Source organism: Triticum aestivum, chromosome 2B (genome assembly GCF_018294505.1).
Source record: "Triticum aestivum cultivar Chinese Spring chromosome 2B, IWGSC CS RefSeq v2.1, whole genome shotgun sequence".
NCBI classification, from domain to species: Eukaryota; Viridiplantae; Streptophyta; class Magnoliopsida; order Poales; family Poaceae; genus Triticum; species Triticum aestivum.
Window position 1 is genome coordinate 757,354,252 of NC_057798.1, and position 27,675 is coordinate 757,381,926.

At 45.1% G+C, this 27,675-nt stretch overlaps 2 protein-coding genes across 2 annotated transcripts; both read right to left on the reverse strand.

The window, feature by feature from the left end:
* Positions 1-1,745: 1,745 nt before the first annotated feature.
* LOC123047185 (stress enhanced protein 2, chloroplastic) lies at positions 1,746-3,006 on the reverse strand. Its single transcript, XM_044470680.1, has 2 exons — positions 2,565-3,006; positions 1,746-2,472 (listed from the first exon to the last, which is right to left on the reverse strand). Exons 1-2 carry the CDS (start codon positions 2,862-2,864, stop codon positions 2,203-2,205), a joined length of 570 nt encoding a protein of 189 aa, XP_044326615.1. The 5' UTR covers positions 2,865-3,006; the 3' UTR covers positions 1,746-2,202.
* Positions 3,007-4,876: 1,870 nt separating this feature from the next.
* Positions 4,877-6,133, reverse strand: LOC123042497 (transcription factor CAULIFLOWER-like). Its single transcript, XM_044464939.1, has 2 exons — positions 5,354-6,133; positions 4,877-5,266 (listed from the first exon to the last, which is right to left on the reverse strand). Exons 1-2 carry the CDS (start codon positions 6,131-6,133, stop codon positions 4,877-4,879), a joined length of 1,170 nt encoding a protein of 389 aa, XP_044320874.1.
* Positions 6,134-27,675: the final 21,542 nt, after the last annotated feature.

Below are 27,675 nucleotides of genomic sequence, written 5' to 3' on the forward strand. Positions count from 1 at the left end.
GCAAGGAATTATCCAAAGATTGGTCATGTAGAAGTCATGATACAAGGTTAATCAAGACTAAGTCAAAGTGTGAATCAAGTTGATCAACACACAAAGCGTAGAAAATGTACCCAAAGGGATCAAGTGACCCCATGGTATGGTAAGCATTATTCATTGCGCTTTATGTACTAACCCATGGTCTATGTGAGAGTTCTATGTGAGATTAGGTATGTTTTCATGGGCTTGTCAAGAGAAAAATCACATACAAACCATAAAGGATGACATCAAGTGGTGATCATCAAGATTGCGGTGTGCAAGTTCAAGTGAAGCACCACGAAGATATCATGCTTGAAGCTTGCCATCCATTGGGGTGGCAATGGACTTGTGAAGATGTGCCGAAGTGTGGCTTAGCCACAATGAATGGGGGAGCAATCAACTAGTCTTCATCAAGCCAACACAATAAAGAAAAATGATCGTTTGAGGAAGTCAAGATCGTTATCATCTAGCTCAAGTGGACTATGTTCAAGACAAATGTTTGCCCTTAATAGGCTTTCTATTTTACCAGTTTTATGATGATAGTTGAAAGACCGGGTTATAGAATTGAGTGTTGTATTGTCAAGAGGGCTCTCAAGTCAGTAGCTTGATCGTATCATCCGTAAAGGCTTAAATCAAGCAATGTTGGATTGATGCAATCTTTTTTTTTTTTGGTTTTTTGCTGGTCCTGATTGCTGCGTCGCTTCTTAAGAACGACAAGGCGGCTCACGAAGCCCTGGTGTCCACATGTCGGAGAAGGCCACCGTGCCCGGGTGCATCGAAGCGATCGAGAGCGCCTCCTGATTCCAGTGTAATTAGCTTGGGTTTCCTAATCCTAACATGGTTGAGGTAGCTTATATTGTCCAAAAAGGGGGTGAGATGTATATAAATCAAACACTGAAAAGGAGCAATGTTTTTGCTCTCTCGTACGTATGTCTTTCTGAAACACAACCTTCAGAGCCAAACTATTCATCAGTACTCCCTCCGTCCCATAAAATGTTCAGAGCCAAACTATTCTTCAGTACTTCCTCCATTCCATAATGTAGGGGCTCTTTGGATTGAAGGATTTTCATAGAAACATTGAAGGATTCCAATCCATTGAATTTTTTTCCTAAGGAAGCCCTTTGGATCAAAGGAAACGACACCTCCAAAATTACTATGGATTGCATTCCTACATCTCAATCCTATAGGAATTTCTACATCCACTCTAACCTCTCTTTTACACTCATTCGCGTAGGATCGAGGCACTTTTCTTGTGTTCCATCCAAATGACCATTCTTGCAGTTTTCCCCTGTTTCGTAATCCTTTGTTTTGCACATACAATCCCGTCAAATTCCTGTGTTTTTCAAATTCCTGTGTTTTCTAGTCTTGTGATCCAAAGAAGCCAGTAAGAACGTTTTAAATTCATGTAGTGTCAAAAATGTTCCATCAATACTTCTCCGCCCCATAATACAATAACGTTTTAACACTCTTACGGGAGGGAGGGAGTAGTTGACTGAGGCGTCCCTCGACAGTCAAACATGTTGACTGCTGAACGCTGACTGAAGTTTGTACAGATACAGAGAACTGTGAGCTGAAAGACAACAACCAAATGCATACATGCACTGGAAGACCAACTATTGACCGCAATTTTGTTTGCACTCACATCAATCATTCAGGACTCTTCATATGCACAGATGCTGCAGCTCGATGGTCTCGATCTCGAAAAAATAAAACAGAAGCTGCAGCTCAAATTAAATGACAAGCGATGAGACATCGCATAATAATACTGTAATACTGGATAATTTCTTATACATGTAATTAACATGCTCCCAAGATGCTAGCGAGGGTACACGATTCTCGTATTACAGTATCAGTAGCTCTAGATACTAAGGTACAGTTAAATCTTAAGGTACTAGTGCTCCATATGCAGATTACAACGCTGCAATCACAGAAAATCCTCAAAGGCACAGAGACTCCAGATGAACAGAGCTCCGTACCATAGCCATGGCATCCATCTCTGAAGAAATAAGGAACCACTTGCAGTGCAGCAGCGATGGAACTTGGAAATGCAAAGTCCCTCTTAACAACGCTACGATTTCGATCTCTAGTATTAGTTCTATACTATCATCATGCGCACGCAGCGTCTGCGTCTAGTAGCCGTATCGTATCGTATCTACACGTGTACGTGGTGCATCTGCGTCTGTGCGCTCAGACGTCGTCGGACCAGTCCTGCATCTGGTCGTCGGAGAAGAGCACGTCCACGACGTTGTCGATGAGCCCGTCCACGAAGGAGTTGCAGCCGAGGGTGAGCATCTGCCCGATCCGGCCGCGCGCGCTCGAGACCCACGCGAACGTGGCCGCCGAGGCCACCACCGCCAGGCACAGCCCCGTCGCCTCCTCGATCTGCACCGTGTCCAGCTTCTTGAACAGCGAGTCCCCCGTCGTCGCCTCAACCGCCACCGCCGCCGCGAACGCCACCTGCACGAGTACAAACAACCGACGAGTCGTTTAATTTCTGGTGGTGTCCAAAGTCCAAACAGAGTTCAGTCACAGAGGAGAGAGAGGTATACCATGGCGAGGCGGCCGGAGATGGTCTCGAAGTCCTGGCTCTTGCGGGAGCTCTCGATGTAGTCGGCGAGCGACGCGAAGAACGGCGGCGCTCCCCCGACGCCGCCCTCCTCCAGGGCCTCGCCCGGGAGCCGCTTCCGCGTCACCGCGCCGCTGCCGTCGGCGCCGTACGACCGGAGCGTGGAGAGGCGGGGCTGGAGCAGGATCTTGTCCCGCCTCGTCTGCTGCTTCTGCTGCGACGGGGGCGCCGCCCTCTGCGGCGCCGCCTCGCACACGATCGCTCTCGCCACCGCGGCCGCCATGGTAGACTCGAACTCGACGGACGGATAACCACCGGAGACTTTGCTTTGATGAGCCGCTGGGGTTCTTGAAGTAAACAAACGGGCCGGTGAACGAATGCTGAACGATAATGCGCTGCTCCTCTCCCCTCGTCGTCCTTTTGAAAAGCCCGGCAGCGACAGCGAGGGGTTGGACGACGTGGCCGTTCACCGTCCCGGTGAATCTGTGATGAAGGACACGGTAAAGGATGAGACGGGTGAGATTCACGGGGGGGACGTCGGGTGGCGCATGTGGACGTGGTGGAGCCCCGGCCGAGGTCCCGGGCTCTTCTGCCGTCGACTTCGCGCGCGGCCGTGAATTGTGTCGCCTTCCGGCGAGTTCCGGGAATCCACGTAACCGCGTGCTTACCCGACACGCAAGCTCCGGCGGCCGTGGGCCAACCGATCGAAACGGACGTGGCGGTGTTCCCGGACACAGGTGTCGCTCTCCCGCGGTAGGATCACGGGGCCCGCCTGGTCCCTACGATCCTCATCGTACGGCGCACACTTTGCTGTTTCTATATAACCTTTGAGTCTTTGACCTTTCTTCGCAAAACGGCCCCCGGGAAATCAAAACGGCTATCGGGTTGTAAATGCCAATTTTTGTAGAAAACATTGGCATTTATTTTATTCTATTCGTGTACTCTGGAAAATGCATCAAAAACAAGTGGAAGTATTACAGTTTGTGCCAAAAGAGGTTAATGCTTCGAAAGTAGCTTTTGTGGAGGACGGTTTTTTTCCTTCAAGATCACAGCATATGCATTTCTTCAAGAAATTCTGCTTGTTTTTAACTGTTTATGATACAATTTTTATGTTCACATGGTGTTCCATGGGAACCAAAATGTTGTCCCTGCTCTAGGAAATGCAAATTTGGACGATCAAATAAGTCCAAACTATCGAATCACCGAGTTTTTTTATCAGACACCGAGTGCTTATATATGCTGTTTAGATTTTTGGTATGTTCATCTCTAGACAATAATCTGTAGTCCCTAGTGCATTTATGAAATTTTCGTTTTTTTATGTGAGTGGTAACCGGTAAAAAAAATGTGAGGCCGCAAGAGCTGTCGTTCCTTGGTGATGGATAGGGCCGTGGCTCTTCTCCAGGAGTTGCTGATCGGACATCCCCATGCCCTGGTCTGATGTTGCGTTTCATGGGCATGGGCAGGGGGCAAGCTTTGTCAGCAACCTGAGAAAATGCAGCGCACATTCCTGAACCGTATGTTTGCGAGGTCGACGGCTGACCCATACGGGTAATCTACAACTGTTGGCTAGGAAGGAGAGTAACGTACTACTACTGCTGGGCTATCACCATCTGAAGGCGAACAAAAGAACAAATAGCACAAGGCTGTCGTTGTTTATCTTCCGTATGATCAGACCGCAGCCCCTCGCAGATCAATTCGATCCAACCGTCTATTCACATTGCTTCACTGAGCACGCAATTTGATACGTACTGTACTGGAGAACATTCCGGAGCAGGCGATGATTGGAAAACACACTCACACTCAGCAGAACAAGGTCATCAAGTTACTCTGCTTGCAGCGTGCAAGCAGCGATAGAACAGAGCAAGCGAGCTCGATCAGAAATTAATTATTTTACGTGCCTACTGCTATTCGTGCTTGGTCACTAAGGAGGGGTGTGCCTAGTCTGAATTAATAATGTTTGGATTGTGTCAATGCTTAAGTTTAACATAATTGTAAAATTCATGCATATTCCTCTTGTTCATCAATAAGAAGCAAAAAAGACATGTTTATTATTCAACAAAAATGATTAACTACCTAATGATCTTAATAAAGAACGCCCAGCATTACAAAGATTTAGTCACACAGAAACAAACTTCATGACACAAATAACTGAACATGAAATGTTTATTGCTGCCTCGAAGAAGCTTAACAAAACAGTACAATCGACAATGGTGCCTAATGTAAATAGATTATCTTATTCGCTTGATGTAGCATTCGAATGGAAGCACTAACTAGCATCTAAAGATGTCCTCCAAATCATGCATCAGTATCACCATCATTCCCACCAGAAGACTCTGGTGGTGCATTGACCCACTCGTCACATCTCAAGTTATATTGGCCTACATCATTATCATTATACCCCATGTAAGAATACATCCCTAGGATTTCATGGTGGTGCGCCTGGTCCAAAGGAGCATAAGGCGAGTTATCATGGCCAAGTGATTCGCGGACGCCGATATCATTTCCACCGGAGTTAGGGATTGTCTTGTTCTGTGATGGCTCTATGGTCTTGTAAGGATTTGCATATTCTTCAAGTTGTGGCTGAGGTCGTGGAGGTAAACCATGTACCTGGTCAAGATCCGGTTGTAGGAGGGATGCCAAGTGGGGATTCGAAGGTGGTGGTGTGGACTGAAACATTTGTGGTACCTGCATAGGAAAAAGGTGGTTCCATTTTGTGGTAAGGACTTGCATAATTCTAAAGGCATGGACAAAGTGATGGAGAAAATCTTGTACCTGATGAGGAATTGGTTTCATAAGGGACCTCAACTGGAGTGCCAAAGATGATGGTGGGGACGGGAACATCTGTGGTACTTGCATATGTAAAGATGGTTCCATAGTGTGTTGTGGTGTTGGTGGCAGTGGAACTGGAGGCAACACTTGAGGTGGAATATGGTGAGATGACGTTGATTGTAGTGATGCCCGATGAGTCTTTGAGTGATCATGTGATGGACCTCTTGGCAACAACTGGTTTTGTTGCACATTTGGACCACCAATCCTTGGTGCATGGCCATGATGTAGCGGAGGCATGCGGTGTCTAATATGCTCGTTGACTCGCAATAGGTCATTGAAGAGCCTGTTGAGATCTTCTAGACAAAGATCTTTTTCCTTGGAGAAAATATTATTTGCCGCCATCCCTGGGTTTTCAGCTTGTATCTTCTTGATATGTTGGAGGGAGAGGTTTGCTCTCTTCTCTAGCATTGCGTTCTCCATGTCCAACCTAGCCACCTTGCTTTGCAGCGATGCAACCCTAGCTTTTCCCGCATTGTCGGCGAGTGGCTCCATAAGTGGATCTCTTGACAGGAAAGCATCAATAATAGGTTTCACCGATGGCGTCCCAAAGGCATGCATCTTTCCTGATTCACTCTCCAGGACAACAGCAACCTTCGCGCCAGTGAGGGCGGAGAGGTTACTGGCACCTTTAAACAAACCAGCACGTCGTTTGGAGAAGGTGACGCTGCGCTGTTTGTCGTCTTCGATGTGACAGACACCCAAACGGACCTCCCTCCTCGGCATACTCAAATGGACAACTGGAGGACTTATTACTACAGATGGCAAGCTACAAGGATCTAACAAAAGATAGATGTATATTTACTGTTATTGTTGGCTAACTTTAGGTTACTTGGAGATAGGTGAGGATGAGCTCCCCTTATATAGAAGGAAAGGCTTGCAAGCATAAACCTCATCTTGAGAAAACATGAAGCTTATCTATGTTCTATGCATGTAGCTGATTACATCCCTATCCATATATTCAAATTAACTAGGATCCAAAGTTACATCTCTTTCTGTTTGAGCAGACTCAAAATTGGCAAGTCATTAATTAGCACTAAAATGTACATTAACAATTGCCAAACTTATGGATGCCATTAATTGTTGCTCAAATATATCTTATGCGATTACATAATTTACATCCTTATCTAGGCTCATTATTAATTGTTATGTGAGTTCATCCACATCCAATAAACTTTTTTTAAATGCACGTCATAGTGTTTATCCAATTCTTTTGGTTATTAATTACAACTACATCCACAACATGAGTTAGGGATTTGGTGTAGACAATCGTAGCCATCTAATCTAATATGGTGGTTTCGGAATTGAGTTAATATCTGAAAATTATGTCTTAATAGGCAGGAATACATTTAGTCTCACAAACATATCAAGCAATTACTGGTTAGGACATGTCTTTCTAGTATGCATAATCGCAAAACAATACCTATAATCTTGTGGGAGGTAGTCTTGTTTGTCTCTACTAAATATTAATCTAGAAATTTTGAATTCAACATTTTACCTGTTGTGTCAATTGCATGATATTTGGTAAAACAAAAATCGTATGTGTGTTCTAACAACCTTAAGAGTATATGTTGTTTTCATCTAAAAAAGATAATGGCTTCTAAATACCATGGGGTCTAAGAGAGGGCGTGTATTACAGAAATCAAACGACCCAGTGCAACTGGGACAAACTCCACATACTAAACATGTCAGAATATTAACTATGATACATAGTGTAGCATCTTAATTATGTGCACTAGATGCATTCTAATGCCATCAATCCTCTCCTAGCGGGACCCGTATCCCCGTCGAAACAACAAAATGACATGCTGGTACTGGCCATAGGAGCCACTTCACCATGGTCCAGAAAGTTGTCTCTCAACAATAAATTGTGACAAATAGATATTGCATTTTGGTTATTAATAAACATAGGATAATAAACTTTACATTAACAATTTCATTTTTACAATTATTAACAATGTGCTATGTTTGAAGAAAAAAATAAAGGGGAGTTTCCTATTTGTGATATCTTATTTTAGGAGACACAATGAGTGTATATGTCGAGGATGAGCACTTCACATGTAGCCATTCCTTAAAAGAAAGTACACAACCTACCGAAGCTTTTTCTTAGGGTTTGATAAATAGGAGGCGACCAACACTTCCCCTCTACCAGCTGATATGTCTCCAACGTATCTATAATTTTTGATTGTTTCATACTATTATATTATCAATCTAGGATGATTTACATGCATTTTATACTATTTTATATCATTTATGGGAACTAACCTATTAACCCAGTGTCTAGTGCCGCTTCCTATTTTTTGCTTGTTTTTGGTTTTCCAAAAAATCAGTATCAAACGGAGTCCAAATGCTACAAAACCTTTTTACAATTTTTTTCTGGACAAGTGAGACCCTAGAAGCTTCGCGAGGAGACTAAGTATTTCCCTTAGTTATGAAACCAAAGTTATCAATCCAGTAGGAGAATCATGCAACACCTCGTTAGCAGTACTTGCACAAAAAATAGCAAATCCTTGCACCCAACGCAAACAAGGGGTTGTCGATCCCTTGGCGGTTAATAGCAAGATTAAATTGTATAGTGATAGATAGATAGATCGAACAAAAATACAAAATAAAATAAATAAAGTAACATTTCAGCCAGGTATTTTTAGGATTTTTAATATATGACAGAAGTAGACTCCGGGGCCATAGTTTTCACTAGAGGCTTCTCTCTTGAAAATAGCATATAGTGGGTAAGCAAATTACTGTTGGGCAATTGATAGAAAAACAAATAATCATGATGATATCCAAGGCAATGATCATGTATATATCCATCACACCCGAGACAAGTAGACTGAAACAATTCTGCATCTACTACTATTACTCCACACATCGACCGCTATCCAGCATGCATCTAGAGTATTTAGTTCATAAAAAATGAAGTAAAGCCTTAAGCAAGATGACATGATATAGACAAAGTAAACTGAATAAACCCCATATTGTTATCCTTAATAGCAATGATACATACGTTTCATGCCCCTTTCTGTCACTGGGATTGAGCACCGCGAAATCAAACCCATTACAAAGCACCTCTCTCATTGCAAGATAAATCAATCTAGTTGGCCAAACCAAATCAATAGATAGGAGAGAAATACAAATCTATAACAATCATGCATAAAAGAGTTCAGAGAAAAATCAAATAATATTCATGGATAATTTGATCATAAACTCACAATTCATCGGATACCAACAAGCACGCCGTAAAAAGTCATTACATGGGATAGAACTCCAAGAACATCAAGGAGAACATTGTATTGAAGATCAAATAGAGAGAAGAAGCCATCTAGCTACTAAGTAAGGACCCGTAGGTCTGTGGTAAACTACTCACGCATCATCGGAAGGGCAACAAGGTTGATATAGAGACCCTCCGTGATTGATTCCCCCTCCGGCAGAGTGCCAGAAAAGGCCCCCAGATGGGATCTCGCGAGAACAGATGTTTGCGGCGGCGGAAAGTATTTTGTGGACTCCTCTGTTGGTTTCCCGATTTTAGAGAACTTATAGAGGCGGAGTTAGGTCAAACGGAGCCACGTGCGCCCCACGAGCTACCAGGGCGCGCCCTAGTGCCTCATGGGCCACTGCTCCATCTTCTCTTCACCTCCTGAAGCTTCCAGGGTCTCTTATGTCCAGAAAAATATCTCAAAAAAGTATTTCTGCAAAACCAAGGGTTTCTTCACCTTCTGGTTGTTGTTCTTTGCTTGTTTTTGGTTTTTGGTTTTGCATTTGGACTCGTCTGGTACTGATATTCTGCAAAACCAAAAACAAGCAAAGAACAATAACTGACACTGAGCACTAAGTTAATAGGGTAGTGCCCAAAAATGATATATAATTGCTTGTAAATATACATAAAACATCTAAGATTGATACTATAATAGAATGGAACAATAAAAAATTATAGAGATGTTGGAGACGTATCATCTATATCTAGTGACAAAGGGACAAGACACGTATTTGTATTGTTGTCATTAAGGGTAAAACGATGGGGGTTTATTCATATTGATTGAGTTTACTTTGTCTACATCATGTCATCTTGCTTAAGTCGTTACTCTGTTTTTATGAACTTAATACCATATATGCATGCTGGATAGTGGTCGATTGGTGGAGTAACAGTATTAGATGCATGTAGGAGTCGGTGTACTTGTCTCGAACTTCATGCCTATATGCATGATCATTGCATTGAATATCGTCATAACTATGCGTTTTTCTATGAATTGCCCAACAGTAATTTGTTCACCCAGTGTATGTTATGTACTCGAGAGAGAATCTTCTAGTAAAAATTATGGTCTCTGGGTCTAGTTTAGTTATATAAACAATCCCAAATACCTTTTCTGCAATTTTATTTCTTTTATTTTGTTTTGCAATCTATCTATCTACCACTACGAGATTTAATCCTTACAATTAATGACTTCAAGGGGATTGGCAACCCTCTTGCCCGTGTTGAGTGCACGTATTTGTTTTTGTTTGTACAGGTGATGTTCATGAGGTTTTGCGTGATTCTTCTATTTATTCGATAAACCTTGGTTCTCACGGAGCGAAATATTTATCTCTACTATAGTACATCTCCTCTCCTCTTTGGGAAAAATCCCAACTCAACTCACAAGTAGTAGAAGAATTTTCGGCGCCGTTGCCGGGGAGACATCATCAAAACCTACCAAGTACCTTCGAACAAACTATCATCTACTTGCTCTACTTTTTATTTTCCTTTGCCTCTCTTATTTATCTCCCGCACTTCTCATAACAAAATACAAAAACACAAAAAAATTTGTTTGCTTGTTTGCTTGCTTTGTCACTATGTCTCAAGGAAACACCAAGTTGTGTGGCTTTTTTAATACTAATAATAATGATTTTATTAGTATCAAATTGCTCCTCCCGCCACTAGTGCGGAGTTTTGTCATATTAATGATGCTTTGCTCAATCTTGTTATAAAAGAAGAATTTTCTGGAAGTCCTAATGAAGATGCTGTATCTCATCTTAAATTTTCGTTGAATTATGTGATATGCAAAAGAAAAAAGACGTGGATAATGATATTGTTAAACTAAAACTATTTTTGTTCTCGTTGAGAGATCGTGCTAAAACTTGGTTTTCATCCTTGTCTCGCTAAGAGAGGACCCTCGCACGTGATACGTACAATTGACCCACCTGGTTGGCTTTCAATGTACAATCCCCAGTTTTGCCGCGCGCGTACGCCCACACTAGCTTTTGGGGGTTGATGAACAAGACCCCATGGAGGCCATAGGTGGTTGCCGCTGGATGGATAGAACCCCGAGGAAGCCGTTCTACGGTAAGCCACACCCCAAATGGTTAGGGGTCAATGAACAGGACCCCGTTGCGGGCTTGCGGGCGTAGGTAGTTGGCGCTGAATGAACAAGACCTAGAGGAGGCAGTTCCGCGATCTGTCATATCCCAGTCGATGGGGATCGATGAATAGGACCTGTTGCGGCCGTAGGTGGCTGGCGCTGAGTGGAAAGGACCACGAGGAGGTCGTTCCATGGTACACCACACGCTAGCCGGTAGGGGAGGGGTCGATGAACATGGCCCTATTTAGGTCGTTCCACGGTATGTTCCACCCCAGTCGGCTGGCTCTCGAGGAACAGGACCTAGTTGAGGTTGTCCCCTCCAGCAGGTTGGCATTAGATGAACAAGGGCCCGTTTCAGCCGTAGGCCATTCACTCTCTCTATTTCGATCGTCCCACCCCAGCTGCCTATTGGTGCTCGATGAACAGGACCCCGTTCCAGGTTCCCCGTTGCAGCGTAACATCCTGTGCAACCGTCCATATATACATGAGTATGATTAGCCATATATACGCGAGTGTAGTAGACTGGTACACGAATAAAGTGGTGTGTACTTGGCTCGTATTTTCCTAGCTTGGTTGTATGTACATGTACACAATTTAGACGGGACTGCATGACTCTAGGGCCAAATTTCCTAGTACGAGACGTTCCACTCCTTACTCGGCCACACTTCATCATTGCAAAGACTATTATGTATGTACATGTTCGTGACCGAATAGATAACGCTATTGGTGGGTTCCAACTGTCAAGGGCGGCAGTAATCATTTTTTGCGCATAATAAGGAGGCACTTGCTTGCATATGGCCATGTACCTGGTGGGTTCGTACTGTCAGAATCTCCAGGTACAATCCTTTTACGATGACTATCATTTATTGATCACGTTGACAACACCACGCCGGCGCACTAGGAGGTGTACGAGGTGAGGCCTCAGACTGTAATGACCCAGAGCCAGGTACAATGGAGTCACAGGAGGGAGAAGTAAGAGGGTTGACTGGTTCAGGTATGGGATGGAGTGATATCATCGGAGAATAATAGGAGGTGTGGAGGGATGACCTGGCCAACGGTGGGGTAGTGCTTGGCGACGAGGCATGCGAGGTAGTGCCACTGGTCGATGGAGGCGGGAGCAGGCGGTCCTATCGACGCCGGAGAAAGAAGACAGGAGATTGAAGAAGCATGGCGGCTTACACCCAACGGCTACGACTATCAGAATCATTTGTGGTCTAAGTTGATGGTGCCTTTTGTACTGTTCAACCACGTGGGCCCAAAATATCAGCTTCCAAAAATGTGACGGACATCCCATTTTTTAAGTATTTATAGCTCATTGCATTTCTATTGAAATATACACATTTGATAGGCCGCGTGAAAAAATGTAGCGGACATGCATCCCATTCTTTTAGAATTACAACCCATTTATTTGTTTTGAAATGCATGCATTTGTTGGGATGGGTGAAACAATAATTCTGGGCCGGACAGAGCAATGTTATAGAAAAGAAAACTAGGCTGGGCATTTTGTTTGTTGACCAAGTTGACCACACCATGACTGGGAGCGCAGCGGTCTTCCACCTTTGGGCCCACGGCGAATGGCAACTCTATGGAGGTCCACTGCTACAACTCACCGAGGGGTTGTAGTTGCAGCCTCGGCGGTGTTGTACGGGCGGTTGGCCCATTAGTATGTTGCTGGGTGTCGCCGGTGATCCCCGTTTCTGGCTACACCGTTGGTTTGGGGGCTACATCCAAACGGGATCAGCCACCCTATGTCGAAGATTTCATGGACGCCTAGTTTGATAGCCTATGATGTTTGTGTCGGTGCAACCTTGGTGGTGATCTTGTGGCAACAGAGAGTAGATCTTGGTGGTTGCATCGGTCAACGGCGCAGCTGCAGCGGCTCAGGCGGTGGCTAGAATTTGATGGCGAGGTGCAGGCGGTGGTGGCGTCCTCCCTTCTCCTAGGTCCGACTAGCGACACGCGGGAAGCTTGTGCGACGAAGGTGGTTTTGAGCTAGGATTCGTGCTCGGGCAGTCCAGATTTGGGCCTGAGGCGTATCGGGGCTTCTGCTCGGGGTAGGTGAAGTTGTGCTCGGTCTACGAGTGGCAGTTTAGCCAAAGGTCCTCCGGCTGGTGATGTGGCGTCACGGCTGCTATGGTTTGGCGGTGATGTGATCCGGGTCTATGGCGTCTCTGGCGGGTGGCGCAGATTTGGTTTGTGGTGGTGTACAACGTCCGGCCTGTTGGTGGCGTTGGGATCTTCAGACACTGCCGTGCCCTCATATGGATTAGTGCCAGTGGCCAGGGAGGCAGGAATATAGCGGCGTTCGAGCTTGCTCGCCGATGAACGTTGACAGTCACTAGGTTTTATCCCCCAGGTCAACCATGACTGGCTAGGGACGCAGGTCTAGGCATTTCGTACCGTGGTGGCGTCGACCCAGACTAGGTGACTGATGTCGGGCTAGGAATGGAAGGGGGTATCTTCCACTCCTCCTACCGTGGCTGGCTGCTCGTGACGTGAATGGTTGGCGGTTTCTAGGGGGTATGGATGCCGGGGTGGTGGGCTCCATGGTTGGCTTTCTGGCAGGCTCCATGTGTGGTCGCGGCTCTACCTCTTGGTCGTGTGGGCGGCAAAGGGTGTAGTGGCGGGAGGCTCTGCCATGCTTTGGCAGTGCCTAAGATTTGGTGTGGATGGCTTAGCCCTCATTGCGGTGGTGACCGGGATTCCTCCTAGTATAGTGTTGGCGAGTTTCCGAGTGAAAACTTTGTGCTATCCGGCGCCGACGGTGACGGCGCCCATTGGTGCTGCTTGCTTTCTAAAGACGTCGTCTTGGGTCTCGTTTGTGTGTCAGGGCTCCAGGTGAAAACCTCTGTCTGTTCGGGACTCGGCGGCAGCGACTTCGTGGAGCTTAGCTGTTGTCGGTCGGATCTTGGCGGAGTGTTAAACTTGTCTAGGCTCATGTTTTATTAGTTTGATCTGTTTTGTAAAAGAAAGCTCATCATCACATTAGGGCATCTCCAATAGATTGTATGTTAGTCTTGTTGGTAAAATGTCCATGTCATCAACCAACAAGCTATCATACAACTATTTCAATAGGTTGTATGTAAGCTATTCAATAGATGTGAGAAAATAAATGTGATTGCTCTCTATTTCATCTTGAAGCTTGTGCAAAGGTTGTTGGTTATTCTACATACAACTTTGCTCTCTCTCCATATTTATTACATGCCACATCATCACTATGTCCTAGATGGTAAATTTACCAACACCTATCTTACAACTGTTGGAGATGCCCTTAGTATCGGCTTGGTTGCTTTACATATAAAGCGAAACAAAAAGTCTATTTCGAGTAAAACTAGCGCGTAATAGCGGACAATCGACTCGCGAGCGTTCAAGTCGAGGCGTGCACGTGCAGAACACAACTGTTCAGGTATCCTTGCGTTATCTGATCGAGAGGAAAAGAGAATTTCTCGGGTGCGCTGCATGTGTGTCATATAAGGTAGGTGAACGCCGCTCACATTCCCAATGGCATTCTTTAGTGACAGATACCACTGCCAACTCCAAGAGATGTGCAGGGGAGAGAGTTGTTGATTGTCAGCTGTTACAGGGCAGGCGATACTATAATCGAGCCGATTATTCAACAAGCAAATTTCAGTGTCAACTTGGACACTTGGTGGATATAAATTGTACCCGCGGTGACCTGTGCATGGCCGGAGCGTTGTCCTGAATGGTTGGGGACACACGAGCGATCTCGCCACTCGCCAGCCGGTAGCCGCCTTTTCCCTTGTGTCTTCAACGTGACCGACGTGCCCCGGCTGGCATGGATAAGCTCAGGCAGCGAATGCCAGGAGCGTTCGCCATTCCAGCACGTGTGGCACGCTAGGCCAGGGTTGAAAGGAGATGTATCTGGTGTGTGTACTGCTCGGTGCCGTGGACCAGGGGAAGACGAGTCTGCTTCATAGTCATGCGGTCGCCGCGGAAGGAATGTACAAATTTGACCATTCTTTTTCTTTTCTTTCTGCGTCAAGTAAGCACGTTTGTACTCCCTCCGTCCGAAAATACTTGTCATCCAAATGGACAAAAAGAGATGTATCTAAAACTAAAATACATCTAGATACATCCCCTTTAACTCAATTTGATGACAAGTATTTCCGAACGAAGGAAGTATGATTTTTTTTCCTACACGTTGTAACATGACCGTTGGATTGAGGATGGCAGTCCAGATTAAGTACTGTAGCAGCAGAATGCTGTAGAGTGTAGAGGGGTCCCTGTGGACGTAGATGGATCGTTGTAGTTGTCGCTTTAGCGTTCATACTGGTCTGTGCGTGGGTTCTCACAAGAGAGGGCATGTTAGAGTATCTATAGTTGGACTTGGCAAATTCAACCCCTCAAACGCCCGCGGACGCGGTCGGGCGCGTTCGTGGACAGTGACCGGACACGCCTTAGAAAATGTATTCGACATCCGGTATTTCAAATTAGAAACCTCAAATCTATATTATTATATGCAACGTGAAACCTAATCTTAACGGAGCTCGCCCGGTGCCGCTCCCCGCTCGCCCGGCTCCGCCCTGGCCATGTCCGGCGGCTGGCTGCGCTCCTCACAATGTTGGTCCAGTCGCCGGCAAGGTAGAGTAGGGCATATGACACGAGCCGGCTCACGAGATTCAAGGCGCCGTCGTCTCCTATGCCCTACTCTTCCTCGTCGGATCTCGAAACCCGAACGGTGCCGGTGGACGTCAGATCGACAACGGATCCGTCCGGGGACAAACCTCCGACGTCCATCACGATGCGGTTGCGTCGCCCGGACTGATGCCCGTTACGGGGCGCCGGAGAATGCTGCTCCGCCTCGCCGATGTCCGCCGCCGCCTCCCACGCCCGGTGCCTTGCACGGCGGGCACGCCGTGCCATGGCCTCGTGGGACGATGATGCGTCCCAAATATCGGCGCGCCAACGGAGGGGTTGCGCATCCGTCAGCGCGTTCGGATGCCAGACGAACCGCATGGCCTCCGACGAGGCAACTACGGCTGGCCTATTGCCAGATCCATGCACCATTTTGGTGGACGCAATGGATTCCAGATGGATGGAGTTCAAGCGCGCCGTGCACGGGCCTCCTTTCCGGCGCGGCGGAGTGCAAGCCGGACGACCATCTCCTCCTCGGGGCCGTGTGGGATGAGCTCGGGGGCGATGGATCTGGAGGTGAAGGACTCGGATCCGCTGTCCGCCATGCCGGAGACGGCCGAAAGGAGTCGAAGACGAGTTTGGGTGGCAGAGGGGAGTGGAGGGGAGGGGAGTGGAGGGGAGGGGAGTGAAATGGCTAGTGTTTGGTTTGTTCCGGTGAGCGAATGAGGAGGAATTTATGTGGGGTTGGGTGGGCCAGCCTAAATATGGGGCGGATAAGGAGCGTCTATTATCCGCCCCATATTTAGGCTGGATATGAGGGGTGCCGGTCAGCCCAAGCGTTTGACAGACCGTTTGAGGCCCATCTGAATCGAAAAATCATGACCGGACAATAACGGGGCGTATGAGGCGCCAGGCTGTAAATGCTATTACCAGACTGTTCACTGGTAACATGCCATTTCATGTCACCGGATGTCGGTCCGCATTTATCCCATCTACAACCCATTCGAATAATCTCTAAAATTATGATTTCTGAATATAGTGGTCGTTTCGACTTTCTAATTATAAATGAGAGTCATCGTTCTGCCATGTGGCGTCTGTAATTCAGGACGACTATTAGTACCTTGTGCTGTGAGTATGTGCATTTCTCCCTGGTTTTAGAAATGCATCCGTAAGGGATTGGTGGCACTCCGTGATAAATGTCAACAACAGCGTCCGTAAGGGACTTGCTTCCCTTCTCATGCTTTCATCATGGAAGATTTGGTGCGAGAGAAATGCCTGTGTTTTCAGAAATTGTTCATCCATGCCGGACACTGTGTTTGATAAGTTCAAAAGAGAGACTCTTCTTTGGGAGAAGGCAGGGGCCAAATGCTTGAGAGTAGTTCTTTGTAGCTCCGAACTTTTGGTTTAATATTATTTGTAAACTCTTTTTAATTAATGTGATGAGGCAAAGCTTTTCTCCTAAAAAAAAGAAGAAACCGTGCATTTCTCCACTGAGAACTGCCCTCGGGAAGACAACAATGTTAGCTCATGGACTTGCTAGTTTACCTACAGGTTCCAATCAATGGATCCGTTCGGATGGATGAACCGCCCAATAGTATCATTCCTCTTCTAGTAGATGATACAACTACCACTGAACGCTAATAAAGAGGATTTGTGTCAAGAAACAAAAGAAAGATGAACCTATGGTTCGCCACAGTCCACCCAACCATGTTTTTTATTTTTTGAAACCAAGCAAAAGATTTATCATTTTCATTGAATAAGAAGAAGGTTATAGAGGTTTTATGGCTGAAGGCCAGATTACAAACACGTACTCTCCCGGCATAATATAACTCTATGGCTGCGAGGGCACATGGCCTGAGGAGGCTTCATTTTTCTTCAGACTAACAATGGGATGGTTGATTTGGTGTGAGATAAATGCCTGGGTTTGTTCATCCATGCGAGACACCGTGTTTGATAAGATCAAAAGAGAGGCTCTTCTTGGGGAGAAGGCAAGGGCCAAACACTTAAGATCTTTGATACCACGAGAGTAGTTCTTTGTAGCTCCGACCGTTTGATTGAGTATTATTTATAAAATCTTCTTAATTAATGTGGTAAGGCAAAGCTTTGGTCTCCTTTAATTTTTTTTGTGCATTTCTCCATTGAGAACTGCCCTCGGGAAGAGAACAATGTGAGCTCATGAACTTGCTAGTTTGCCAATAGGTTCCACTGAGTGGATCCGTTCGGATGGATGAACGGCCCAATAGTACAAGTCCTCTTCTAATAGATGATGCAACTAGCACTGACGCTAATAAAGAGGATTGGCGTCAAGAAGCTAAAGAAAGATGAACACATGCTTCCTCGCATGCCCCGTCGATCCAACCATGTTTTCTTCACCGCGTAATTAGTAAAACAGAAAAGGAACCAATCTGACAGTATTCAAATAAACAAACACTTGATTGGTAGTAGAAAATTAACAAACCTGTTAATCAACTTACTGCTTTATTAGCCCAAAAATTAACAAACATTGCCGTTATTAGCCTTACAACTCACACTCAACAGATTATCAAAACATAACAAAAAGGGAAAAAGGAGAGAAGGGAACTAGCACTAAACAGAACAACACCCACACAACTCGGCCATGGAGTTCAGATAGCAACACACAGTTGTAAGGCCATGACAAACTGAAACACTATTGGAACACCAAGTTTATTATCTGAAGTTTTGACCACGCGAGCAGGCAGCACACCATCTTTAAGGCTACGAGAACCACACGGCCATGTCCACGTCTCAAAACTGTTAGCAGCTGAGGCCAGCTTGCTCTACGCACCGAGCAGGTTCACCTTGGCGTCTGAGCCCCCCGAAACCGGGAGATTCCTGGACCTGATCTCAACTACTTCCTCGGCCTGGAAGTTCTCCACAAATGCCAACTTGCTGGGCTTCTGTGCATCTGCAGAACGGAAAGATGCGCACACACGTAGCACATCATGAGCAACTAGGAGTACAAGATAACGCTGACTGCAACATGAACAATACTGTTTTCGGAGCGGGCGCGCGTACGTACCCTCGTCGTCGTCGGGGCGGACGCTGTAGCCTGTGACGCGCTCGACGAGGTCGTAGAACACGTCCAGGAGCTGGGAGGCGAAGCTGGCCATGGGAGCTGGAGCTGGGTAATTCAGAGAGCTACTCGAACAGTGCTTACTGCTTAGTGCTTGCTCTGCTTACTTGCTTTGAGATGTCTGTGAGTGGTGAGTGAGTCCTATCGCCATCGCCGGGGCGAGGTATTTATACACGGCGACGGCGCGGTGTCACCAACCGACCGCGCGCACGCGTTCTTCAGACGAGCGCGTGCGAGCTGGGACGTAGTACGTGTATTCAGAACGCAAAGTATAGTTCAGATTCCTTTGGGTTATCGGATCGAGAGAATCAGAATTTATCGGTTTCTGGACCGGCCAGCACGTGTAACGGTGTGTATAATACGGTTGGTGACTACAAAGATCTCTCGTGCACATTGCCCTATTACTAGCAAAAACATGCCCGGCATCGTCGCCAGTCTCACAGCCAGATCTCCCGGATCAAGTACTTCGGGTGAAAACCCAGATCCTGCTGCAGGATCGGACGGTGGCGTCGTCTTCAACGTTGTTCCCCTCTTTAGGGCGCCGTTTTGAAGACTTTGATCCTTTGGTGCTTCCTGCGAGTGGACGTGCACGGTGGCTTCTGTGGCAACGATGATGGTGGTGAGCAAGGTCGTAGGCGTGGCCTTGGTCGTGGTAGTCGGCTCTTCTTCTCCGGCATGTCCATGGGAGTGTGTCTTGACTGTCTGTTGCTGTGAAGTCGAAGCCGCAGCGGGGCGCCGGTGGTATACGATGATGCTTGATAGGTGATTCGTCCGATGATCCTCCGTAGTTCACCGTCAGAGTCGGAGCTGCGTTGTCTAGTATGGACTGCATGGAGTGTTGTGCTGCAGCTATTAGGATTGTTGTTTTTTCTTTTTTTCTTTGATCTTCGGATCCTCTGGCCCTAGGACCTTCACCATCTTGTTGTTTTCCGTTGCTTCCTGCTATTATCAATGAGCGCCAACGATGCTGGATCGTTTAAAAAAAAACCTCTATTTCAATAAGCGGTCTGTCAATGGAGGAGGCCAAGGTGGACGACCGCACGGGACCTCCCAAAAATTTGGGAACGCCATCAGATGACCAAGTATCACTATATTGTATTTACATGTACGTACATATATTCCCGCAAAAAAACAGGCCATACGTATCGATAGCTAGCTTGTCCAGCTGATGCCTATTTGGCGCCTCAAGCGCCAGTTAATGGCCTTTAAAAAAACCTGCACACTCCCTCCCTTCGCTACTAAATGGGCCGGCCCATCGAGCACACAAGAGGAAGATCCTTCCCAGCGCTGCGCAGGCGCCCGTTAACGATCCGGCGCCGGCGCCTGCAGCGCTGCTAGCATGGGCTGGCCCATTAGCATGCTGCCCAAATTTTTCTAATTTCTTTTTACGTAAATAAAAATATGAAGTGAAGAAAGGTTTACAGATTTAAAGAAAAAAGTTCATCCATTTGAAAAAATACGTTCATATATTTAAAAAAGGTTCATAAATTTTGAAAAAGTTCATTAATTTGAAAAAAAGTTCATTCAAATTGAAAAAAAGTTCATCCAACTTAGCAAAAGTTCATTAAACTTGAAAAAATTTCATAGAAATTGAAAAAAAGTTCATGTATTTTTAGAAAAAGTTCATGGAACTGAAAAAAGTTCTTAAATCAAAAATTAGTTCATCCATTTTCAAGACAGATGTTCATTAAATTTCAAAAAGTTTCATCAATCTCAAAAAAGTTCACAGAATTTTCAAAATAAAAAAGGAGAACTGGCGCCTAGATGGGCCGGCCCATTTACAGACACCACAGGCGCCAGTTAGCAAAATGCACGTTAACTGGCGCCTGTGGCGCCAAATAGGAAATGGCACTCCTGGAAGCTTCCTAACAAGTATTTTTTTTTCGTTTTTTGGTTTTTTCTGACCCTGGTTTTCTTCTCTTTTATTCTGATTTTTTTGTTTTTGTTTTTCCTTTTATTATTTTCTAATATTTTCAAATGTGTGAACTTTTCAAAATGGATAACTTTTCTTATATTTAAGAAATTTTCTAAAAAATTCATAAACTTTTTCCAAATCTGTTAACTTTTTGAGTTTTTTTGAAACATTTTTAGTGAACCTTTTCAGTTTTTATCAACTTATTTAGTGAACTTTTTTCTCAAAACCAGTGAACTATTTCCAAGTTCATGAACGTTTTTGCAAAATGCATGATTTTTTTTCAAATATGAGAACTTTTTTCGGAAACAATGAACTTTTTTTATTTTTTTAAGGGGTATGTACTTTTTTCGGAATCAATGAACTTTTTTTAGATATGGAGCTTTATTTTCATAATCTATGAATTTTTTTTAATGTTTTGAATTTTTTCAAATTCATAATTTTTTTCCTTCGAAATATGTGAACTTTTTTCAAAATTTCATGAACTATTTCAAGGAATTGAACTTTGAAATTCATTAACTTTTTTTAATCCTCAAACTTTTTGCAAAATTGATTTTTTTCATATTCATGATGTTTTTTCTTCAAAATCTATAAACTTTTCTCAATTTTCATGAACTATGTCAAAATTTTGAACTTTTTGAAATTCGTTACCTTTTTCAAATCCTCGATTTTTTCCAATCGATGAACTTATTCCAAATCTATTTTCGGTTTCTTCACGGGTCTTTTTTAGATCCATTAAACTATTGTAGATTTCTATTTGTTTAAATCAAAACTCTCACACAAAGGGGGCGAAAAAATCAAGCAAAAGAAAAACTAGTGCAATCGACCTACGTACGGACGGTAAGTAACACAAACGATGGAAGGGAGCAATGGGCTGAGGCCCAGAACTATCCGTATTGTGCGCCAGAGAGACTTCCTCGTGCAACACGTGCCGAAGAGGAGCTCCCGGTTATCCAGTAGCGCACGCCTAAGCAAAACAAAAAACAGAACAACAGCTGCAACCAGTGCCCACGAGGCCCACACACGTACGGGGTATTTCCTATTCCATCAACCGCTTCCACCATTTGTCCACCTCTACCGATATCGGTTAAAGATAACCCTGCAGAGAATGTGCTGCTCCATGCCTTGGGAATGGTGTCGGAAGATCTGGTGGTTGACGATGGTGTGATTCACGAGCTCAAGGCTCTGTTTGACTCCCCCTCTGTGAGCAGCGCATACGGATCATTGACGCGCTCTTTGGCAAGACGATCCCGTTGACAAAAGAAATGGATGCTTGCAACTTGACGGTGGTTAGCGTCAATTAGATCACGGATTGGGGTGTTGGTGGAGATCTTCCATGGATCAACACCTATAGGTGCTATGCTGGAATGTTTGCGGTTTGAATAATCCAGCCAAAAAAAGGCAGTTAGAGAATTTGTTGGCACGGTGTGGGCGAACTTGGTGTGTTTCCAAGATATCAAAATGGATGTAATTGATTAGTTTACCATAATGCAATGTCTAGGGCCATCGTTTGATGGTTTTGCCTACTTGCCAGCGGAGGATGCACGTGAGGGAGTTCTCATGCTTGGAATAGCTCAGTGCTAATGGTGGACACAATCCAGTTGAAAGCCAACTTTGTTACTGGATTGGTGCACACTAAAGTGGGGGGGGGGGGGTCGTGGTGGATCTCTGTCATGTATGGGCCACAAGGTGATGACCTTAAGAGTAAAATATTGGATGATCTACGGACGAGACGCATGGTATGCCAGGGATCGTGGATGGTCTTGGGGGACTTCAACAGGATTCTTAGGGCCTCCGAGAAGAGCAACAACAATCTTAATAGGGCCATGCTGACTAAGTTCAGGAAGTTTGTGGATGATCACGACCTGAGAGATGTATATGCACGGTCACAAGTTCATGTGGTCCCATGAACGGGAGGCACCAACATTTAACAAGATTGACAGAGTCTTTATCTCTGTGGACTCAAAGCTAGAGAACCTGGACTACCTACTGCAAGCGCTGTCCACTGGAGTCTTGGATCACGTGCCTCTACACTTATCCACAAGTGTAGGTTTTTACCCCCCCCCCAAAATGTTCCGATTTGAGCTATTCTGGATTAAGCTAGAGGGGTTTGAGAGTTAGGATGCGTGGTTGTGTGACCCGAAGATCATGGACCCATATAAGAGGTTTGACGCTTTGATACGGAATACTGCCACCTCTTTGCAAGCATGGGGGCAACTTAATATTGGTAATGTAAAACTTTGGACGAGGGTTGCTACTTGGGTCAACCATAGACTCAAAATTATCCAAGACATGAAGCTACTAGGGAGGGAGGAATCTTGGCTACACCGCACTTTGAAGCATTCGCTCTTGGGCATGGCTGCATTGGAATGTACGGTCATTCGGCAACGATTGTGACTAAAATGGATAAAGGAAGGCGACGAAAACACTAAGTTGTTCCAGGCTTTGGCTAACAGACGGAGGTCGAATAATTTCATCTGTCATGTCAAGATCGTCGAGGAGTGATATGTCTCCAATGTATCTATAATTTTTGATTATTCCATGCTATTATATTATCTATCTTGGATGTTTTATATGCATTTATATGCTATTTTATATCATTTTTTGAGACTAACCTATTAACCTAGTGCCCAGTGCGAGTTGCCGTTTTTTCCATGTCTTGACTTTACAGAAAATCAATACCAAACGGGATAAAACTTTACGATGATTTTTCTTGGACGACAAAACATCCACGAAGCTTCGGGAGGAGGCCAGAAGACACACGAGGGGGCCACAAGCCCTAGGGGGGTGCGGCCAGGGGGCTTGTGGCCCCCCCGTGGCTCCTCTAACCCTAACTCCAGCAATATAAATCCTCAAATATTCCCCCGATACCATAGGCACACCAAAATTACGTTTTCGCCGCCGCAATCTTCTGTTCTCATGAGATCCCATCTTGGGGCCTTTTCTGGTACTCCGCCGGAGGGGTATTCGATCATGAAGGGCCTCTACAACAACCTTGCTGCCCTTCGAATGATGTGTGAGAAGTTTACCATAGACCTACGGGTCCATAGCTAGTAGCTAGATGGCTTCTTATCTCCCTTTGATCTTCAATACAATGTTATCCTCGATGTTCTTAGAGATCTATTCGATGTAATCTCCTTTTGCGATGCATTTTTTGAGATCCAATGAATTGTGGATTTATGATCAGATTATCTATGAATACTATCTGAGTCTTTTCTGAAATCTTTTATGCATGATTAAGATAGCTTTGTATTTCTCTCTGATCTATCGATTTGGTTTAGCCAACTAGATTGGTTTTTCTTGCAATGGGAGAGGTGCTTTGTGATGGGTTCAATCTTGCGGTGTCATCACCCAGTGACAGTAGGGGTAGCGAGGCACATATTTGTATTGTTGCCATTAAGGATAAAAAGATGGGATTTTAACCATATTGATTGGATCTATCCCTATACATCATGTCATCTTGCTTAATGCATTACTCCGTTCTTATGAACTTAATACTCTATATGCATGCTGGATAGCGGTCGATGTGTAAAGTAATAGTAGTAGATGCAGGCAGGAGTCGGTCTACTTGTCACGAATGTGATGCCTATATTCATGATCATTACCTTGTATATCGTCATAACTTTGCATTGTTCTATCAATTGCTCAACAATAATTTGTTTACCCATCGTATGTGTTCTTTGAGAGAGAAGCCTCTAGTGAAACCTATGACCCCCGGGTCTATTTTCCATCATATATATTCAGATCTATAAAACTAAAAACCTAAAAAACACCTTGCTGCAATTTCTTTATATGTACTTTATTTTGCCTTTTACTTATATTTTATATCTATCTCTATTAGATCTCACTCTTGCAAGTGACTGTGAAGGGATTGGCAACCCCTTTTTCACATTGGGTGCAAGTATTTGTTAGTTTGTGCAGGTGCATATATTGGGGACTTGCGTGTACCTCCTATTGGATTGATACCTGAAGGAAATATGCCCTAGAGGCAATAATAAAGTTATTATTTATTTCCTTATTTCATGATAAATGTTTATTATTCATGCTAGAATTGTACTAACTGGAAACTTAGTACATGTGTGAATACATAGACAAAACATATTATCCCTAGTATGCCTCTACTTGACTAGCTCGTTTATCAAAGATGGTTATGTTTCCTAACCATAGACATGTGTTGTCATTTGATGAACGGGATCACATCATTAGGAGAATGATGTGATGGACATGACCCATCCGTTAGCTTAGCATTATGATCGTGTCAGTATCATTGCTACTGCTTTCTTCATGACTTGTACAAGTTCCCCAGACTATGAGATTATGCAACTCCCGAATACCGGAGGAACACTTTGTGTGCTACCAAACGCCACAACGTAAATGGGTGATTATAAAGGTGCTCTACAGGTGTCTCCGAAGGTGTTTGTTGGGTTGGCATCGGTCGAGATTAGGATTTGTCACTCCGTGTTTCGGAGAGGTATCTTCGGGCCCTCTCGGTAATACTCATCACTATAAGCCTTGCAAGCATTGTGACTAATGAGTTAGTTGCGGGATGAAGTATTACAGAACGAGTAAAGAGACTTGCCAGTAACAAGATTGAACTAGGTATGATGATATCGACGATCGAATCTTGAGCAAGTAACATACCGATGACAAAGGGAACAACATATGTTGTTATGCGGTTTGACCGATAAAGATCTTCGTAGAATATGTATAGGAACCAGTATGAGCATCCAGGTTCCGCTATTGGTTATTGACCGGAGATGTGTCTCGGTCATGTGTACATAGTTCTCGAACCCATAGGGCCCGCACGCTTAATGTTCGATGACGATTTTATTATGAGTTATGCGATTTGATGACCGAAGTTTGTTCGGAGTCCCAGATGAGATCACGAACGTGAGGAGGAGTCTCAAAATGGACAAGAAATAAAGATTCATATATTGGAAGGTTGCATTTGGACATTGGAATGGTTCCGAGTGGTTCGGGCATTTTTCCGGAGTACCGGGAGGTTACCGGAACCCCCCGGGAGAAGTTATGGGCCTTATGGGCCATAAGAGGGAAGCACACCATCTCACAAGGGGCTGGTGCGCCCCCCCCCTTGGGCAGGAAGCCGAATTGGAGCCACCCCCTTTCCTTCTCCTACTCCCTCTCCTTCCCCCTTTCCCCCTCCGGTAGAAGGAAAAAGGGATGGGGCCGAATCCTACTAGGACTTGAGTCCTAGTAGGACTCCCCTCTCCCTGGCGCGCCCCTTGTTGGACCCCAAAGGCACAACAGACAATCTCTTAGCCGTGTGCAGTGCCCCCTCCGTAGTTTTACACCTCGGTCATATCGTCGTAGTGCTTAGGCGAAGCCCTGCGCCAGTAACTTCATCATCATCGTCACCATGCCGTCGTGCTGACGGAACTCTCCCTTGGCCTCAGCTAGATCTAGAGTTCGAGGGACGTCACCGAGCTGAACGTGTGTAGATCGTGGAGGTGCCATACGTTCGGTACTTGATCAGTTGGATCGTGAAGACGTACGACTACATCAACCGCATTGTCATAACACTTCCGCTTTTGGTCTACGAGGGTACGTGGACACACTCTCCCCTCTCATTGCTATGCATCTTCTAGATAGATCTTGTGTGGTCGTAGGAAATTTTTTGAAATTATCGCGTTCCCCTTGGTTCTTAACTGAGGGAAATACTTATCTCTTCTTTGATGCATCACCCTTTCCTCTTCACAGGAAAAAGCAACAGCATGCTCAAGAAGTAGCAAGGAGATCATCACAGATCAAGACAGGAAAGAGGAAGCCTTCTCCGAGGCTTATGACCAGCTCCTTGGTACAACGCAGGCCAGAGATCTACACATCTTTGAAGAAATCATCACGGAGGAGGAGATCTGGCAGGTGCTCAAGGAGTTACTCTAGACCATGCACTCAATCCAGACGGATATATTGGGGACTTCTATCAAAGAGCTTGGCCTATAATGAAAAATGACATCATGGCCATGATGATGAAACTTTTTGTGGGTGATGCAAGAGGTTTTGCCAAGATCAACAATGTGCACATTATCCTCATTCCCAAGAAGTCGGACACGGAGGAAATTGGAGATTGTAGGCCTGTCATCTTAATTCATAGCATCCCGAAGCTATTCAAAGTTCTTGCCAATTGCCTTCAGAATCAGATGCCTGAGATCATTGCGATGAATCAGTTTGCCTTCATTCAAGGAATAGAACTACATGACAAATTCCTTTTGGTTCGTCAAGTGTTGAGGAAAATCCATGCGATGAAGTTCCCGGAGTTTTTCTCAAGCTGGACAATTCTAGGGCCTCCGACTCACTATGCTGGTCATTCTTGTTTCAGGTCTCGAGAGCAACAGGTTTTGTCCAAAGATGGGCCAACTGGATGGCGGTACTCCCCCACTCTGTTAGCACAGAGGTGGTGGTCAACAAAGTGCCCAGGAAGAAGTTTGTACATGTTTGTGGTTTGCGACAGGGTGAGCCCATATCACGAATGCTATTCGTCATTGCAATGGATGTTCAGACAACTTTAGCCCACAAAGCGACGGAGCTGGTAGTGCTTAGTTCTTATGCTGGAATATCGACGATGGAACGACTATCGGTCTACGAGGATGACGTAGCGATGTTCATCAATCCTTCGCTATAAGACTTGGCCTCTGACAGGGAAATGCTTGCGGCCTTTGGAAAAGCCTCGGGATTGAAGGTCAACTATGAGAAGTCAACCACTATTTTGATCAGGGGAGATGAGGAAGATACAGTGGCAGTTCTGCAGTGTGACTTGTCTGAATTCTCTTGCGGATACCTCAGCTTACAGCTTGCGATCAGGAGCCTAACGAGGGCCGAGTGGCATCCCATGCTGTACTAGGTACGTCGCTTCATTCTGGCATGGCAAAGGGGTCTCATTTAGAGGCTGTGATGCATTGTTTTGGTACAATCTGTCATTGCGGCAAGACCAATTCACCACCTCATGATCTCAAATGCATCAGAGTAGGTTTTCAAGGATATCAATAAGTGGATGAGGTCTTTTTTGGGACGGGAAAGACAAGATCAACGGCGAGCAATGCTTAGTGGTTGAGATGCTATATGCAGGCCCAAGTTTTTTGGCGGACTAGGCATCAAGAACCAAAAAGTCCAAGCTCTTGCACTCCATGTCAGATGGGAGTGGCTCAAGAGGACGGACCCACAATGGCCTTGGGAAGGATTGCGGATGATCAAGGATACAGATGCACGAACTGTATTTGACACGTTGGTTAAAATCAAGGTGGGAACGAGTGAGAAGGTTTTGTTCTGGAGAGACAAGTGGATCCATGGATTCTCGATGACTGACATTGCATCACTGGTG